This window comes from Stylophora pistillata, chromosome 1 (assembly GCF_964205215.1).
Source record: "Stylophora pistillata chromosome 1, jaStyPist1.2, whole genome shotgun sequence".
NCBI classification, from domain to species: Eukaryota; Metazoa; Cnidaria; class Anthozoa; order Scleractinia; family Pocilloporidae; genus Stylophora; species Stylophora pistillata.
This window is the reverse complement of record NC_142519.1, coordinates 10,312,204-10,331,752: the sequence shown is the minus strand read 5'-3', so window position 1 is coordinate 10,331,752 and position 19,549 is coordinate 10,312,204. Positions and strand designations below refer to the sequence as shown.

Below are 19,549 nucleotides of genomic sequence, written 5' to 3'. Positions count from 1 at the left end.
CACACACACGAATTTCAGCAGTGATAGCATACACACGAACAAATTCTCACCTCTCATTCTGTTTGACGTCCAAAGTTAGAAACGAGTCTACCCCCAGACAAAGCCCACAATAGTAAACGTGATGAATCTATTGTGAGTATAACGACAAGCTAAAGTCACTCGGTTTCCTCTCGCAGAAACGTTTGACTTGATGGCACGCAGATACAGCTTACATCAAGGCAGACGTCGGTTACACCGCATATTCACAATTTCCATCATTTGCATGCAGCAAAATGGAAGACTAGGGGGTCAGTTATTAGCGTAAGATAAAACTATGAAAGTCAAAATAGCCACCAAGAAGATTTTCAATGAAGACTTCACACGGCTCGATTGAATGAACACGGTAGCTTTGCTCTGGTATTGAGTACTTTTCCACTTGAATGACAGCAGATGATCACAATTTTTTGATCGGAAGGTTTCGATCGCTCAACATTCGGATAATAATCACAATCCCCTCGACATAGCTGATTTTCCCAGCTGTCAAAACAACAGAGCTTATAAATTATTCTATTTCCCAACCTTTTCTTCCTTTCTGCAGGAAAAATCTCAACTTGCTTTGTATTATGGGAAGGCTTGGTGACCGCTCACATGGTGCAGAAACGGCAATATGTCGGAACGTAAAGTGCTCAACGTAAGTATGATTCAAATTTACTGCCTTTTCTGACAGTGTGATCGAGTAATTTTGTGATCATTACCTGAAAAATAGAGAACACATTCTAAGGATGTCGATAATGACGTAACTACGGGATAAAATAAGCTAGGTGACCTAGCTTTTAACCTTGTCGTAGCCAAGTTCAAGAAAAACCACCGCTAATTAGACAATGAGTTATTAGATCATTCTACTTCCTCGACTGCATATCACTACAGATGTTTTTGCAATTACCAAGTGTTTTGGTGCATTGATATTTTATAATCTTTTACTGAGGGTCTTTCTCAATACTTGTCAATGTATTTTCTCCATATTACTTTGTACTAAAATAATTGTGATCTTTGGAATTACATATTTCTGATTGTGTCCTGTCTTCAACTTCCTGTTTCTTATTTATGTATACTAGGTGACGTGATCGGTGTCTGACTAGGAAGGCAAACATAGTTCTATATAATGGCTTTTCGGCAAGATTTCTGTTTAACCCCATACTATCCTTTGATTAAAGAAATTAGCATTGATAATTATAGATTTCCTTTGAGACTGAGGCTTTGTTTTAGAATAGTTTGGAGCTGTACGGAAATCTTACATTCCTGTTTTTATATATATAACAGAATTTATTACACGACTCGGGCAGTCAGAGGGCCAATAACTAAAATCAACCGATCAAAATACTCATATTGCCAGTTAATATTCTCTAGGTATTGGACCGGGCACTGTCCTGAATGGTCCTGAATGATACTGCACTTGTGTCCCTTTGAACTTCAGTCGTATAATAAATCTCGTATTAACCAAGCTTGCTCGGGACCGTACTGGAAGAATATCTGCCCTTGGTCTTTTTTGTATGGACCTCGCTGTGCTTGGTCCGTACTGTCAAGACCTTGGGCTGATATTCTCCCAGTTTGGCCCTCGCACTTGGTTAATAAGATATATATCAAAATTTCTCTTTTTTTTGTCCTTTAGAAATATTATCCTCCAGATTTTGATGCTTCTAAAATCCCCAAGCTTGGACTTTCTAGAGATCGTCAGTATGTCGTGAGACTTATGGCTCCTTTTAACATGAGGTAAGTTCTTTTTTTTTTTTTTTAATGTCAACCAAGCAGAGAGAGAGAGATGTCAATCCCTGGAATTCTGAAATGTGGAAATGTTTGATATTTGTCACCCCTTCAACATTCATGTTAAAATTGTAGCAAGCAGTTGTCATGATGCTAGACCACAAAACAGGCAGTTTAGAATGAGAAAAAACAGTTTAATGGAAGGAACAACTGAAAAATACAATGAAGCACTACTGGGAAATATCATTATGTCACATAACATCAATAGCAGTAAAGTTTATGCGACTTTATTTCTAGGTGCACAACTTGTGGAGAGTACATTTACAAGGGAAAGAAATTTAATGCAAGAAAGGTGAGTACATAAAAACTGATACCCTATGGTTTAAAGGAACTTTGTTAAGGTGCAAGTCCTAGTTTAGTCCTAGTTTAGTCCCTGTTTAGTCCTAGTTTAATTTTTAACTTGTCTGATAAAGTAGTAAAACTGCATCACATAAACATAATAATTGTCTTTGAAATATTTCATTATAATTGCCTTTGATAAAACTATAAAAAAATTGTGAACAACAAGTAATTAAGAAAAGATGATAATTTTGCAACAAAAGATAAGCTAGATAGGGGTTACAAATACTCTCAACTATTGTGCAAACAGTTCTAATTGAAGTCTTGAAGTATCCTCCTTCGCAGACGTTCTTTGGGCTCGTCATGCAATCTTCCTCCCCCATGAACGTCTGCTGAAACGAATGGGTTGTTTAATTAGACCAATCACAGCGCACTTCCCAATCAAGGCAGTGAACTTTGAACCTTGATGAATTTTCTCTTGTTGACGGTGTTTCCTGGGCATGTAGCCAAGTGCTTCCACTGAGTATATCATAACTTTCGCCTATTGTTCAATCATTTTCGGCATTAGAAGTAATAGAAGTGGTAGGGTATTGTTAAAATTTCAGTGATTTGGCTGCAGATCGTTGCTGCACTTGTAAAGCTGTTATAGGTTTGATCAGCACGTCAATGTTCTCAATGTCCCCATCCTTTTCAGCAAAATTTCGACGTAAGCGTTTTGTTCTATTTGCTACTTTCTCAGAGTCTTCCTTTATCTCATCCTGAAGGGATCGCAGATTTGTTTTAGCTTTTTCAAAACTAAGTAACCGCTTGTAGCACTTATTACAAACGAACAGTCACTGGATGAAAACAACTCAAATCTGTTTGCACAGTGCATTCAGTTAAGTGTGCAATATCCACTGAACTTATGATGCACGATCCTCGCAGTAGATAGTGCTATTTAAGCAATAGCGAAAATCAGACCTGAAAAAAATCAGGCCTGTATGGGATTCGAACCACTGACCTCTGCGATACTAGTGCAGCGCCCTACCAATTGAGCTAACAAGCCAACTGGGAGCAGGCCGTTAAGTTGATTCGTAATAAACCCATGAAAGTGATAAATCAGATACAATGAAATATATGAAGTTCATATATTTTGAACTGCGGTATTAGATACGTATGATGCACGATCCTCTCAGTAGATAGCGCTATTTAAGCAATAGCGAAAGTCAGACCTGAAAAAAATCAGGCCTGTACGGGATTCGAACCACTGACCTCTGCGATACTAGTGCAGAGCTCTACCAATTGAGCTAACAAGCCAACTGGGAGCAGGCCGTTAAGTTGATTCGTAATAAACCCGTGAAAGTGATAAATCAGATACAATGAAATATATGAAGTTCATATATTTGGAACTGTGGTATTAGATACGTAGTATCGCAGAGTATCGCAGAGGTCAGTGGTTCGAATCCCGTACAGGCCTGATTTTTTTCAGGTCTGATTTTTGCTATTGCTTAAATAGCGCTATCTACTGCAAGGATCGTGCATCATACGTATCTAATACCGCAGTTCAAAATATATGAACTTCATATATTTCATTGTATCTGATTTATCACTTTCACGGGTTTATTACGAATCAACTTAATGGCCTGCTCCCAGTTGGCTTTTTAGCTCAATTGGTAGAGCGCTGCACTAGTATCACAGAGGTCAGTGGTTCGAATCCCATACAGGCCTGATTTTTTTTTTTTTTTTTTTTTTTCAGGTCTGATTTTCGCTATTGCTTAAATAGCGCTATCTACTGCGAGGATCATGCATTATACGTATCTAATACCGCAGTTCAAAATATATGAACTTCATATATTTCATTGTATCTGATCCACTGAACTCTTACCAAACACTCTTATTCTCACCTGCGGGATTAACGGAAAACTGCACAGAAAACAGTTCTTTCTGACGATTTTTTTGGAGTTTCTGAAGCAAGGTTTTGAGATCTGTTTTCCATGAGTAATAAGAAATGCGAGAAAATTAAACCCCTCTTGAGAGTTGTTCTATCACAGCTTATGATTGGTTTTCTATTAAACAATAACCAAGCACCAATTGGCTCTACAGTGATCTCCACGTGCTCTCCGTCTGATCTGTTTGAACAAAGGGAAAGGAATGTGCTCATTCGTTTCAGCAGACGTTTGTGGGGAGGAAGATTGCGTGACAAGCCCAAAGAACGTCTGCATAGGAGGCTAGTCTTGAAGAGGCTCTTGATTTTCCAAATGATGCCTGGTACATGTTGCCTTTTCAAGTGTCTATTATACCATGTAAAAAAACTGTGAAGTTGTGGGTTTTATCAATGAGAGTGTTGTAAACTAAAGAAGACGTTTGCCTGAAGAATTGGGCTTTAATCACCAAATCTCATGCTACAAAACATGGCGGCAAAAATTACAACCACGAGGATTACAGGCTCTTATATTAGGACAAATCTCACTAGATATACACTACATGAATTATCACAAACACCACATCACACAACTTGCAGTGTTCGAATGTTCCTGGTTACTAGCTTAGTTTACAACGTCAATTACCACAGATAGCTAGACTGGAGGAACATCATGGAATTACCATTTCTTGAGGTTTAAAGAGTACAATAGTGGAAGTTAAATAAAATAAAAATCCCTCTCAAGGGAAATATATAATATATATTTTAATATTTCTGTAAATAACTCAGTGGTACATTGCTAATCAAGAAAGGTTTTACCAAACCTAAAGGAATGGCCACCTCACTTGCTACTTTGGTTTCTCTACTCCTTTATCTTAATGTTGATTACTTTGAGTATTGATCATGCTATAATAACTTTACAGTAAACTGTCATAACATGCACTTGTCCTTGTTGCAGGAAACAGTTCAAAATGACACATACCTTGGACTTCTGAAATTTCGGTTCTACATTAGATGCCCAAGATGTATATCAGAGATAACTTTTAAGGTACATGTAACAGTTAGTGCACAAAAGAAGGCTTTTTGCATTTAATTTTGTTTCTGACAACATTTATTATGATCTTCATTCTGCAAGGTAAACCTTGTGGGCAAAAGTTATCTTTACCAAGGCATTTCGCCTGGTATCATAACTTTGTTCTCTTGGGGCACCATGGCTGTTTTTGAGTCTCTCTTTTTTGTTTTGTTTCTTGTTTGAGTTGCCAGCTGATCAAGTAAAATCATTGAGCATTATGGCATATTCCGGTAGTTTTTTATTGCTTCGGACAGAATAGTCAACAGCCACAAATAATGTACAAGTTCCCCCTTACGACGAACTACGTATTTTTTAATAATAAGATGAATACATCTACATAGTAATTTTTATTTTATATCTGTGAATATGCAATTCAGTTCATGCTGTGAAGTATTTACCAATAAAGTATCTATCTATCTATCTATCTATCTATCTATCTATCTATCTATCTATCTATCTATCCATCTATCTATCTAGTGTATAAGCCTTCTAATAAACAAATTTCCATTAACTCAAAATGTACTTTCAAATGCAATATTGCACCATTTGGAAGATCTCACAATGAAAACAAAAAGCTTTAACTTTTAATATTCAGTAGGTTACTCTGACCATTAAGTCAAAAAATTATAATACATTGAATACTTGTGTAATTGTTGCCACCATTGTTGAAAATCTGTTATTTTTGAGATTCACAGTGACTGTAATTCCTCTATTGAAGGGCTAATTAAAAGAATCAAAGCATCAGATATCCAAAGTTTTCTGTGGGAGTTACTTTTGTGTTGATAACTTCACAATTGACAGACTTATTGTAATTGTAAAACATTTATTATTTGATACGTATGATGCACTATCCTTCACAGTAGATAGCGCTATTTAGCAATAGCGAAAATCAGACTTGAAAAAAATCAGGCCTGTACGGGATTCGAACCACTGACCTCTGCGATACTAGTGCAGCGCCCTACCAATTGAGCTAACAAGCCAACTGGGAGCAGGCCGTTAAGTTGATTCGTAATAAACCTGTGATGATAAATCAGATACAATGACTATATGAAGTTCATATATTTTGGACTGTGGTATTAAATACGTATGATGCATGATCCTTCGTAGTAGATAGCGCTATTTATGCAATAGCAAAAATCAGACCTGAAAAAAATCAGGCCTGTACGGGACTCGAACCACTGACCCCTGCAATACTAGTGCAGCACTCTACCAATTGAGCTAACAAGCCAACTGGGAGCAGGCCGTTGAGTTGATTCGTAATAAACCTGTGATGATAAATTTTTCATCACGGGTTTATTACGAATCAACTTAACGGCCTGCTCCCAGTTGGCTTGTTAGCTCAATTGGTAGAGCGCTGCACTAGTATCGCAGAGGTCAGTGGTTGGAATCCTGTACCGGCCTGATTTTTTTCAGGTCTGATTTTCGCTATTGCATAAATAGCACTATCTACTGCAAAGGATCGTGCATCATACATATTTAATACCACAGTCCAAAATATATGAACTTCATATATTCATTGTATCTGATTTATCATCATGGGTTTATTACGAATCAACTTAACGGCCTGCTCCCAGTTGGCTTGTTAGCTCAATTGGTAGGGTGCTGCACTAGTATCGCAGAGGTCAGTGGTTCGAATCCCGTACAGGCCTGATTTTTTTCAGGTCTGATTTTCGCTATTGCATAAATAGTGCTATCTACTGCGAAGGATCATGCATCATACGTATTTAATATCGCAGTTCAAAATATATGAACTTCATATATTCATTGTATCTGATTTATTATTTGAGTTTAAACCTCAGAGTATAATACTGTATTTGTAAATTCCCAACTTTATTTTACAAATTGTGGTGAATATTTTGCACAGTTTAATTCTTATAAGTGCTGCATTTTAATTATGATGTAAACTTTTGTCTTCCTGTCCAATCTGTTTAGACAGATCCTGAAAACACTGATTATGTTTGTGAGAATGGAGCAACAAGGAACTTCCAAGCCCAGAAGCTAATGGAAGATGAAGAGAATAGAAAACAAAAGGAAGAGGAAGAAGAGGAGCAAAACAATCCCATGAAGGTTTGACTGTTATAAACTTACTACTTACTAAAAGAGTTGCTAAAAAATGTGGCCCTTCTCAATCACTGGTCTTGGAAACATCATTTAGGTCCTCAAGTGGGTAAGGTTATTGAAATTAAGTTAGTTTGGAATTTTTACAAGTTTGAAAATGTAAGAACTCGGGGATTTCACCCATGAGTGACTTTCTGAAAAAAGGTGTTTGTGCAAGGAGCCCAGATGTAAGATTAACAACATTTTTCTGGTATGTGTTCCTTTGCATGATTGTCTCTGTTACTGATACTAAAGAAACATTTTAAAATTATTTTCAGTCTGTGCTATATGTATCTTATCTTTTAGGCCTTGGAGAAGAGAACCAAAGAGTCCAAACAGGAGATGGACATTTTAGAAAAGTTAGAAGAGTTACGGGATTTGAACACAAGACTTGCTAATGGTATGTGCTGGGTTTAATTGTGAGGAAAGCACCTAATGAATTATAGTTACCTTCCAAATTCTTGGGTGTTCTCCAGTTGCCTACCTATAGAAATGACCTTTGTCCCTTCCAAAGTGCCCATTCAGACAGCTAGGATACAGGAATTGGTTGCCTCTATTTATTGTCTAGTTATAAGATGCTTCTGGTCTAGATCATTTAATTCTGATTTAAATTGTCAGGTTTCTCTCTAAGTTGTAGTTTTCTGGGCCCAGTTGTTCAAAGGGCAGATCATGCTATCCTAGGGTTGAATTGTCATTCAGTTAGATATATGTTAACGTACTATACTGCACTATCCATTGGACAGAGATTTTTCCAGTGGAGAGCATCATCCATCCTTTATTGGAACATTGGCAACCTGACAAATAACTTTCTTCTTGTTGTGTAGTTGATTATGATACCTTGTTGGAGCTGAATGCAAAGGCAGCAGAAGAGATGCGAGCCAAAGAAGAGGAGGAGGATGAGCAGCTAGTCCAGTAAGCACAGCTTGGGTTGACTTTAACTAACATTCAAAATCAAAGCTTTTAAGGTTGTTTACTAATATTTGTCACAACTCCGGGAGGTAGACAAATATGACTTCTTTGTGAGGGTTCCAATCACAGCCTGTTCCCACTGCTCTTACTAGCAACTGCATTGCAGACAACTTTCTGGCCAGCTAGGTTGTATAAGAGGATTAAAGTTTAATCTGACTTGAAGGAGCAGTTGCTGTTGCTGTACTTTAATGCCTGGCTGCCACTGTTAGCTAGCACATTACATTTTGACTTTAAGAACACATACCTCAGGGCAAATGAGTACTTACCTGTTACCCTGTAAATTATGATGAAAGTTAGTTTCCTTACCACAAAAATTTCATAATTATGGTTGAATGAAAGAAGTCAAAGATTTTTAGGGAATAAAAGCTTTTGAATTGACCTTGCATACAATGTGAATCTCCTTACAATTCCTTATCCCTAAAATACTTTCTGAATATTCCTTTGTTACATTATGGACTTACACAGCTTTTGGATGGTGTCTATGGTTGCTATGCAACCAGTAGATACAAAAATGGGACACTGCATGAGTTGTGTTTGTTCTGGGAAAAATTTTAGATCCATATTTGGTAACCAGAATATCCAGAGAAGATTGGAGGATGTTAGTGATGGTGATGAAGAGGAAGGAGAACAGAAGTCAACCGGAAAAATTGAGAAAAGAAAAGCCACAGACATTTTGGCAGAGGTAAATGCTCCTTCACTGCACCTTTCATTAGCATATGAACTCTAAGGTACATAGCCAAACTTGTGATTTTGCAGCAGAAACAAGTAAAATGGATTTAACCCTAAGCAATCCTTCTATCACATTGCAGAGCCATTTCCTTGGATCCCTATGAAACTGCACTTTTTCCCCTGAGAGGCATCTAACATGATTGAATGCAATGTAAATAGATTTTTGATGATGCACACTGTATGTCATGATTGTTCACATTTTTGAAAAGATAAGTTACATCATAGTGGTTTGTAAGAACTTAGAGTTCTAGAAAACAAAATTGAACATGTGTCAAGTCATAAGTTGAACAATTTGATTGACTTTTATAAAGTCTGGAATGCAGGGAACTCTATTTTAATGGCTGGGAATGCCAATAAGACAATCACATGACTTATGGAGGGCATATAGTTTAGTTGTGGCCCGAGTAGCATCATTTGTGCCCAAGTGGAGCAAGGGTGCAAATGATGCTATGAAGGACACAAAATTAATAAACTATATGTCCAACAAGTCATGTGATCATCATTATCAATGCATGAGGCCAAATTGTACAAGTTCATTCATGAAAATCAGAATCAGGGCAGCAAATGCCACTTGGCCCATGCAAAGGAGTGTTTTAGAGAGGGCAGTTTGTCATTTGGCCACATGTAATAACAGTGCTTATCTTGCATTTTTTTTTTTCTCGTGAAAACACATCTTCCACCATTATGTCAATTATTTTTTTCATAACTTAAAAACCATGATCTGTTGTCCAAATCTATCATCTCCTTACATTATGGAAGAACTTTAAACTACACATGCTGTAGAAGTCAAAAGTCATTGTGTTCTTTCCCTTTTGATTAGAATTTTCTGGTTGAATTTTTTTTTTAATTTTAAATTGTTTTCAGGATGTCTCCAACACATCTCAACCAGCTCAGAAAAAACAGAAGACCCTAAGTAATGTTGGCATTGGGAAACTGAAGAACAAATCACTACTGTCATCATTAGTAAAAGTTAACAAGGACAAAGCTAAAGAACAAAAAGTTCCAGGGAAAGCAGCCGTTAAGCCAGGAACAGCCTGTTCTGAACAGAAAGATGTGATACAAAATTCTCATAAAGACACTGTCAAGATAGATGATGTAAATAAAGCTGGGACAAATGGATCATCACTAGGATTGCTAGGGAACTACAGCAGCAGTAGTGAAGATTCTGATCACTAGGGTCAAGATTATTAATTTTGTAAGTTTCAAAAAATGACAGGTGCCCCAATAATTTTTTTTTATTAAGTAGATATTCATTCAGAGGGAAGAGTCAAAGGTCAACATATTAATAAAGTATTTGATTGCAGGCTCTCCACGTAAATTCTTGAATGTATGTTGGGGGTGTACTGCTGGATTATAATTTTATACCTACCGGTAATTTACTCTTTCCATTTAAACATTCATCTGCGAATGGTGTTTAAATAAACAAATCAATATACAAGCAGGAGTTCACTATTGTTTAATTCTATATTAGGTGTTACTTTTAACAGTGGGTTAATTTACTTAAATAGTCTCTTTGACAATGGTTGCTGTGACTACACTTATCTATCTTTTTTTTCAATTGGTTGCCACTGCTGCTCAGCATCTTTTCTACAAGATCATACTACTTATTTCATTGTAGAAAATATAACTGAAAAACACGTCTACGGAAATGTGCAAGACATGAAATAATCTGTGATCGTGACAAAAGAGGTGTGCATGGAATTAAAACCTGGTAAATGCTGTTTGAAAGCAGCACAGAGCTAAAAAGGAGGGAGAATTGGGACTGATCACATAATAAAAAGGTCTCTAAGTCTCATTAAATCTTTTGCACTCCTAAGATCACATTAGTAATTCTCCTTACAGTCTGCTGTACAATTCTCATGTTGTTGGTTCAGAGAATTTGGTATTGGATCAACTAATAATGCCCTAATTGATATTTTTCTTTATTCTCATCACTTGTCTGCTTGATATTGTATTGATAATGTAAGGAGAAATTATGTCTTGGTCACTCCTGGGAGTTAAGGAGTTAGCGACATGTAAGTACATACATAAGTTAGAGTAACTTTATGCAAAAATAGTTATGTTTAGAATGCATGAAAATGGTTTGAAGAAACATGCAATATACATTTCTGAAAATACCATCAATGAAAAGATTATTCTGTTAATGTAGCCTGTTTCATCTCAACTGCACAGATAACATTTAAAAATAAAACAAAACAAGAATTAAGAGAAGTTTGTGCTTAATAATTTACCTTTTATGGGTATTTTTCTTCTCTATCAAAAGCAGCACCCAAGTGGCAGTTTTGGTGCACTGCATTGCATACTTAAACTTGCATTAGAAATGAAAACCAGCCTCAAGACACTACATTTCTTGGAGCTAACTGGATAACAGACAAATGAGTTTGGCTATAAATATCATGGAGTTTTTTCAGAAAGGCTCATGCACTAATACCTAACAAAGTACATAATATTAATTAATATATAATGTTATGATTACACTGTCTGTGAAAATTTGTTTCTTTTAATTCTAACAATATGTACAGCGAGATAGTAAGAAGAGTAGCTTGTTTCAGAAAACTGGAACAATACTTCTTTCTTGCATATTGATTTTAGCCTTCTAAATTGACTGTCCTTCCAAAAAATATTGTGAGTTATTTCCCAATTTAACTCTGCAATAAATAGAGATAATGAGAAGGGGTAGTGATGCCAATGAGAGGCAGTTTTGGACTTCAATGCTGAAAAAAAAAATTTCTTATTTTTTCTATACTTTTAGTAAAACCAACTTGTTTTTTTACAACCATACAGACAGATATAGTATGTACCTTTCAAACAAATACCAAGGTTAAAGCAATATTACTCTGGAGTAAATTTTATCAAACATGAAGCTAAAAGATCTTGTTATCTTTAACTTATTAAGATGACTGGCTTATCTCTCAGGAATTTGTGGCTTCATTTGAGACACCATTGTTAACAGCTCGCCACAGCCCATAGGTCTTGCCCACAGTGTGCTGCCAAAGTCGCAGTGTTCCGTCTTCAGACCCAGATGCATACAGCTCACCATCTGGGGAATACCTCACACAATGCACAGGACCAAAGTGACCTTTGAAGGATTCTAGAACAAAATTGTTGGCAGAAGTAAACTTAAGTGATTGCTTATCATAACCCCCTATAACTCCTGTGATCTGGTTGTTAATTCTCGCCTCCAGCTGTTACACATTTTCTTGTAAATTGGTTACAAGAATTTGGTGTTCAATCAAGGTAACAAATTCTTCCTAATAAGTTTGAGTATTCTCATTACCTGTTTACTGGATAATGAATGGATATTATGGGGAGAAGTTACAGATTAATCACTTCTGGGTATTAAAGGGTTAACCTAAGCTTCTCTTAACAGTATCATTCCTGAATCAAACATTAAGATCACAAGAATAAAGGAAATGATGATTATTCAGCAAATTCTCTTTGTTAGTACCTTATCAAACATAGAGAGAACAGTATGGAGAGCTTGCAATCTGATGTAAGGATGTAAAGGGGTTTAGAAAAAGTACGAGTGTCTACAGTGAAGATACCCAAAATATGTGCTGAATGAATGCTCTTAGGGACATTATGTCTGAGACAACTAAAAAAAATTTGATTGAAACAGACTTATTCCAATTTGAAAATTGACAAGTTTCCTGACTGGCAAGGGGTAGAAATAAAAAAATCATGCCCTGAAATTATGGAAGATAACATCATAAGTTGATGGTTGTTGAAAAGGGTTCTTCCTGAAAAATTGTAACAAAATGTTCCTTACGAATACTTCATTCGTATCTATGACCACAGTTCAAAATATATGAACTTCATATATTCACCGTATCCAAAATGTTCCTTGTCAACAAAGATACAAATAACACCATGATCTCACCTATTTCCTTTCCATCCTCATAATCAAACTTATAGAGCTTGAAGTCATCTCCTCCAGCTACAAAACAAGACTTGCTAGGGTGGAGCGAAGCTGAAAATATTGGTGTCGGAGCATCAAAGGACTTGATCAGTTCCATTCTAAACAAAATAACCAAACAGGGGGCATAAACTCTTCAACTCCCACCAGTGAAAAGCAAATAATTTCTCTACAGAATATTAATACATTAGTGACCCACTGCATAAGACATTTTTTAGAGAAAAGACTATTGAGTTGGTAACAAGAGCATTTACAGAGAGGGTGTGGGAAAGCAGCTGGATAGTTGGAATTAAAGTACCCCAGAAGTACATTTTTTTTTACTCTTTCTTGCTCCTACTTAAAACTCTTTATGAGATAAAAGCCACTCTCCATTTTAGACTACTCACCTGTCTGGATCCCAAAAAGAGATAGTCCTGTCATATGTGACAACAAGTATACTGCCATCCTTTGATAGAACCATGCTTGTTACACTCTGTGGTATTTCTACTTTCTTTACCTCGGTCATATTTCTTGTATCCCAAAGCCTACAAACACAAATCACTGGTCAGGAGTAAATTTTCAATTTCCCTGGTTTTACTTCAAAATTTCAAGGAGAGCTGAACACCTTTTTAATTCACTGCATTTGAGATCCTGAGTACTTATAAAATAATATTGTTTTAGTTGATGAAATAATAGTTATGGAATGCCATTGCACTCCAACCAATAATAATTTAAAACCTAAAGGACGGACCATTATTTTTCTGAAGGGGTACGAGAAATATTGAAGAAAATCGTTTGCAGGATCTGATAAGACAGAATACATTGTTTGTAAACATGATAGGGTAAAACAAATGTTTGTAGAGAAATCAGGCAAGATATTAAGAAATATCATTTAAGACTAACACAATTTGGACACTATTTCTTGTAGTATGCCCTTTATTTGCATCAGTAGCTGCCAAGTAAGTGGAGCATATATCAACAAAATAAGTGGCTATAGCGCACTATTATGTTCTTCGTAAAATAGTTCAGTGAGGAGGCAATGGTAACATTTCGTACATAAAAAAAGGACCCTGAAAAAAAAGGAGAAAAAAATTGTTTGCATGAAGATGATGTTGGAAAAAAAAAAATGTTTGCAGAGATGTATCCATTGAAAAAAATGTTTGTAGAAAAAAATTTCTCATACCCCTCCAGAAAAGTAATGGTCTGTCCTTAACATGGACATATCAAATGGGATGAACTTCAGGAAAAAAATTTAAAAAAAAAACAAAAAAACAAAAACAAATTAAAAAGGAAGAGATAGTCTAGGAGATGCTAGAAGTTCATTCCAGCTCCAACAAAAGCAAAATGCAGGTCACATCTGATATTTACCACTGGAATGTCACCAGAGAGAAATCAAGTTGTGATAAATGTATCTGAATATACCTTACTGCTTTATCTTCTCCTCCACTCATGATATACTTGCCATCTTTGCTCCACAGTGCAGCTCTTATGTCTTCAGTATAACCTTTTAATAAGTCTGGTTCTAAAAAATGTATGACACAATCAATAGCAACAGAAAGTAATAGCTTAGTTACAAGCCTCAGATAATACTAACTGTATGTACAGAAAACTTGAGTCACTATTAAGTACCCATAACCCAAATGATTGAAAGGAAATAAATTGAAGAACTATTTACCAGCACTTTCATCTTGAAGATCAAATACTCTCAAGAGCTTTTCATTACTGGCTGTAAGGAGTCTCTTCCCATCCTAATGACAAAAAAAATTACTGTAACACTGAGCTGTAGAAAAAGTAATTTGGATATGATGAGTAGCACAGTCACCCCGCCATTTTGGACTCAAGTGCCTTTGCTAACGAATATCTTCGGGAAGGTTTAACCTCTAAATCTCACACTTTCCACAGTGTAAGCTTAGTTATCCTACTTCGTTTTGGTGTAAAGAAAACAAGGTTTGGGACAAAGTTAAAATTGTAAAAAATAAATATTTCCTGAAAATGAGTGAATTTCTGGGTGTAACGCGTAACATGAAATGAATCAGACGGAAGAAAAAAATGTAATATTACGATACCGAATGCACGTGGAGCCAATATTTTTTGGCCGTTAGTAGTTTATGGCAAAAGCAACAGGCAGTATGATTTGCAACAAGAATGGTTTATTCTGACTTAAGTTATAAACGTCTGTTTTTATCACTGAACGATGTAACGCTCGGAACCGTTAAAACAACCATAGCGTACAAAACTAGCAATAATGACAATTTCGACTGTGTAAGAAACAAACAAATAACAAAAATGTAATGGGCATACATCGCAGTATTTACAAACCAACGCTGAAGTTGAACCGCCGAGTAGAATGTTTTCCAGATCAAAATAAAACGTGCGGAAACACATTTCGTAACGGCCATATTGAGCTTAATTCCATCACATATCCACCAATTGATCCGTAGGCAGACGGGATTCTTGTTAAGTTGAATAAACAAGGTCACCTCTCCTAGAATGGGCTTGTGTTAAGCTAAATTTACAGAACGTTTCAACCCATTTCGTTGGATCTAACGCTAGAAATTTGCGTTTGGTCGACGCGGAAACACTTTCCGCCATTGCTGCCGTGTTCATGAACCGTAACGAAGGAAAGTGACGAAGAGATATGGCGAGAACCACCCCCAAAACTTCCACGAAATCTGCCCCTTCGCAGCTTCTCTTCGAAAACACATGGATCATTTACACAGACAATAACAGGGGAGTCGATAAAGAGTTTGCAGGGGCAGATTATTGCATCATAATAAATGTATTGCGTGATTTTCACCACGTGCGCCGTTTGTAGTGCAGTTCACTGAGGGAATTCAACCGAAGTAGATGGAAACAAAAGAAATAACAATGTGAAATAACAATTACAAAACCTCTTCTTTTCCCATTTTTACATTGAATTTTTTAAGATTTTACGAAAAAACAGAAATGTGCCACGCCCACAAGGGATTGTGGGTAATACCAAAATTAGTGTTATTAATGCAAAATAATAAAAATATTTACAGATATTTATTACAATGTACATTTCCATCAAAATTAAAGTCAAAAAGTGATAAAAAGTGAAAAAATAATAAAATAATTATTTTTGGACTATGTTACAGCAAATGGCTCTGTGACTGTGCTACTCATCATATATCAACAAAGTTGAAATGGTAAATTGGCCACCGTAACGCTTCGCTCTGACGAAGGGCTAACGCTTGAAATGTCAGCTTTTGTAATCATTACGGTGGCCAATTTACCATTTCAACTTTATATATCCAAATTATTTCGTTACTCCCACCGACACAGCCCCAAACAGTTTCTTTCAAAACTATCAGCCTTTAATGATTCGTAGAAAAAGTAGTCTAGTCTCAAAATATAAGGTAAGGTAAAGGTAAAGTCTGTTTACGAGCCTAGTGGCCCATTAGGCCGGTGCTTAACTCCGGTTTCTGTAGCATGAAGTGACTAGGAGTATTTCTACTCCTCCCTGGATGGGATGCCTGTCCATTGCAGGGTTACCCCCAGCATTAAATTGCCAGTACCCATTTATACACCTGGGTGAAGAGAGGCACTGTAAGAGTAAAGTGTCTTGCCTAAGAACGCAACACAATGTCCCAGCCGGGGCACGAATCCGGACCACTCGATCCGGAGTCGAGCGCACTAACCATGAGGCCACCGCACCTCCACAGTCTCAATATAAACACCTCCACAAAATTAGACATCAAAGGTAAAGGTCTCTATTTCTTGAAACAACATACGTGTTTAGTTACAATTTTAAGGTTGAAATCAGACAGGCACCTCTGGTAGCCGTGTTTAGTCCGTAGCGATTTCACCTACCCACCCAACCCAGCCCAGGGAGGACATCCATCACACAGTAATCTCGTGTGTGGGAAATTAATGTCTCCTACCCCAACCCTGCAGGAGACGGGACCTCCATTTATTCGTCCCTATCCGAGAAGACTAGAATATCTAACCATTTCTTGATGTTAAAGAAAGGAAGCATATTCTTCTCAATTAATTTTAAGACCCTGAGTGTTGGTCCGGCCAGTATTGAACTCTCGACCTCCCGCACAGCAGTCCAGTGCTCTCCCAATTGAGCTAACCAGGCAGCGGTTAGCTCAATTGGGAGATTGTGCTGCTTTTGGTTTTTAAAACTCATTTAAATTAGATCACTAAATTGTACATATTGCTCAATTATGATCAGAGTTAATTAAAAACATAATAGCGATTATTATATATAATAGTTTATTCTATACTGGGAAAAAGGTCTCGCATTTCAGGCACCAAAATTTGCTAGCATGTTTCACAATCAACTCAAGTAAACAAATGCAAGAACTGCAGAGCACTGCAAGACACTGAGAAAAACTTCTTTAGTTTAAACTCAAAATCCAATCTGCTCAAAATTACAGTTATCAATACCTCCAGCCAAAGTTATGAGGGAATGTATGAAGTCTTCAAATTATAATCATTTATGCCACTCTAACAAACCCAGATTTATTGTTATTTAATCCTTAAACTCCCATGAGGGACCAAGATAGAATTTCTCATAACAATATCAATACAACATCACGCAAAAAAGTGATGAGACAGTTGATCCAAATTCTCAGAACAAACATTATAAGAATTGTATGGCAGACAGTAAGGGGAATTGCTGATGAGATCTTGTTCAGAGTGAAAGGGTCGTGGAAAATATTTTCAATTTCATGGAGCTTCTGATACTTACTGGAGAAAAATCCACAACCTTTACAATATGTTTATGTGGTAAACTTCTAACTTCATCCCCACTGATAGCATCCCATACTTTACTGTTGTGAAATAAATAAATAAAATATCCTTTTATTTGCTGACTTGTGAACAAAAGAAAGCAGGGGAAAAAGAAAAGAAAGAGAACAAAAATCCCTTTTCTGGGAAATATAAATGCCATGTGGTTTAGAATGAACTACTGGTGATGATTGGGTTTCAAAAATTACTCCATCAATAATTTCCATAACTTTTTTCATGGCATGGCTCTATTAGAAACCTTAGCTGTGACCACTGATTCAAATCTTATAAAAAAAAAACCTTGAAGATGGTAAGAGGCAAAGTTATCATAAACCACTACCTATACTTGCATATATTACTCACGCTGTGAAGTCTGCAGCCCCAGTTGCTGCCTTGGTAACATCTTTATTTAAGGTAGCACTCCATACTGCTCCTTTGTGACCCTCAAAAGTACCAATCCAGTCTCCTGTGTCACCTTGTCGTAACATGGGCTTTCCATCTGTGTCAACAATAAAAATACAAAACAATAATACATTACACTTTTGCTCACTGTCTTCTTCACATGATTTCTATGTACAACTGGTGATAATTAAACTTGAACCGATAAAACATGACACGACTAAACATTAGATTAAAAGATAAGGCATTGGAAAAGTTAAGAAGAGAAGGAATACTATGTGACAGGAAAAAATTACACCTTTGGTGAAAACAGATATTTTAAACAGTCCTTTGAAAAAACCTTAACTTTTAGAATTTTTCCTCTTCTTGGTGGCACTGATAAGTTTTCAAATGCTAAACTAACTGTGGTAAGCACAAACTATGGTGCAAAAATTTAGTTCATTAAACATGATGAAAAATGGTTGACAGATAATCAAAAAGAGATTCATTTCAACAAATCCTGGGCTTTTGTTCTGCTGCATCATATCCCCCTCAGGATGAAGCAGGGTGGGGGGGGGGGAGGGGAGGGGAGGAGAGAGTGATTCTACCCTAAAAAATAATATAGCTTGTCCTCTATAATCTTGCCTTTTTGGTCATCCTATGTGCACTCAAGAACAAATTCCCACATTTGGCAAGATTTCCATCTAACCCCATACTTCATTATGCATACAATTCTTGGATAAAGAAAACAGAGGCAAAGCAATGGATTACCTGTGGGACTACAGCTTTGTTTTTGATTGGTATGGGGTTATGCAGAATTCTCTTCCCCTCATTTTCAATTGTTTAGGTTTCCTCTATGGTTTTCAAGCACAAAAATTAAAGAAACAAGATTGATCTATTTAAGAGAAAGTCATTTTGAACGTAATTTATGCCATCAAGGTTACTATAGCGCTTACTTTTCTGCCATATCATATGTGGTTTCTCTGAGGGGTCTATGTTCGTGTTTATGTTCGAGTCGCACCTTTTAGGAGTTTAACGTAAAAATATTCGACGATCATTTTGGGATCAAGAAGAGGCTTAATGCGATCGTGAGATTCAGTACATGTGTGGCTGATTGACCGTCGTTTGTGACAAGGGTATAAAATTGACTCCGAAGTAAGAAGGGTAAAATACAGAAAGCTAGGTGCTAAAAAAAGCGACCTTTTTTCCTGTCAAAATTTATGACAGCAATTTGCCGGCAATAGAAGAAGAAGAACATGAAGAACGCGCGTAAGTGCGGCTTCTGCCTTTAAAATTCAAAAGCTCCCTCACCATGTCCTAGCGATGGCCTGTGTTTCTTTACCAAATATGTTAACCCGTAGAGCGCATACAACGGCTGCAGTGATTTGTCCTTATCAGACAGGATGTGTGGACGACCGAAACAGACAGAGTTTAGTTTTTTTCTTTAAATATACGTAATTAGTACCTTACCTTTACACGCGCTTATAAGAAAGTACCCATAAGGAGTTATATCAGAGAAAGATAGATGAACCACCGGTCTTGTATGCCCGCTACATGTTAGAGGTATTTGTCTAGCCATTCTCTGAAACTTAAAGAAAAGTACACTGAGGAATAGATCACGAAATGGGAACTCGGTTTTCAGGAAAACGAAAAGATCACTCATGTGAAAGAA

The 19,549-nt window shown here is 36.6% G+C and overlaps 3 protein-coding genes across 4 annotated transcripts in view; 1 reads left to right on the top strand and 2 right to left on the bottom strand.

Annotated features, from left to right (window-relative positions):
• LOC111322038 (uncharacterized) overlaps window positions 1-594 on the bottom strand; it is an 11,619-nt gene extending 11,025 nt beyond the window's left edge. The window contains exon 1 of one of the 2 annotated variants that reach the window (XM_022925073.2): window positions 51-594. The gene's annotated coding sequence lies outside the window, so the exon portion shown is untranslated. The remainder of the gene's footprint in view (window positions 1-50) is intronic. The other variant, XM_022925072.2, reaches the window with a different exon arrangement.
• LOC111322039 (splicing factor YJU2) overlaps window positions 1-10,284 on the top strand; it is a 10,555-nt gene extending 271 nt beyond the window's left edge. Inside the window, exons 2-10 of the mRNA XM_022925074.2 lie at window positions 578-670; window positions 1,649-1,749; window positions 2,038-2,092; window positions 4,938-5,027; window positions 6,984-7,118; window positions 7,455-7,548; window positions 7,973-8,060; window positions 8,673-8,799; window positions 9,711-10,284. Of these exons, the coding sequence (XP_022780809.1) occupies window positions 647-670; window positions 1,649-1,749; window positions 2,038-2,092; window positions 4,938-5,027; window positions 6,984-7,118; window positions 7,455-7,548; window positions 7,973-8,060; window positions 8,673-8,799; window positions 9,711-10,022 (1,026 nt within the window). The 5' untranslated portion in view covers window positions 578-646 and the 3' untranslated portion in view covers window positions 10,023-10,284. The remainder of the gene's footprint in view (window positions 1-577; window positions 671-1,648; window positions 1,750-2,037; window positions 2,093-4,937; window positions 5,028-6,983; window positions 7,119-7,454; window positions 7,549-7,972; window positions 8,061-8,672; window positions 8,800-9,710) is intronic.
• On the bottom strand, window positions 10,280-19,549 carry LOC111322040 (serine-threonine kinase receptor-associated protein). Its single transcript, XM_088735838.1, has 8 exons — window positions 19,348-19,549; window positions 17,863-17,998; window positions 17,462-17,543; window positions 14,417-14,489; window positions 14,164-14,263; window positions 13,149-13,286; window positions 12,727-12,863; window positions 10,280-11,937 (listed from the first exon to the last, which is right to left on the bottom strand). The coding sequence occupies exons 1-8, from the start codon at window positions 19,538-19,540 to the stop codon at window positions 11,759-11,761; spliced, it is 1,038 nt and encodes a 345-aa protein (XP_088591964.1). The 5' UTR covers window positions 19,541-19,549; the 3' UTR covers window positions 10,280-11,758.

What these genes read in the sequence shown, in the direction of transcription:
- LOC111322040 (XM_088735838.1), bottom strand. Translation starts at nt 19,540, where the DNA reads ATGAGTGATCTTTTCGTTTTCCTGAAAACCGAGTTCCCATTTCGTGAT. An exon ending in TCTTATAAGCGCGTGTAAAG is followed by an intron (nt 17,999 to 19,347) that starts GTAAGGTACTAA and finishes TTGTTGACACAG; the next exon opens with ATGGAAAGCCCATGTTACGA. An exon ending in TGAGGATGGAAAGGAAATAG is followed by an intron (nt 11,938 to 12,726) that starts GTGAGATCATGG and finishes ATTTTGTTCTAG; the next exon opens with AATCCTTCAAAGGTCACTTT.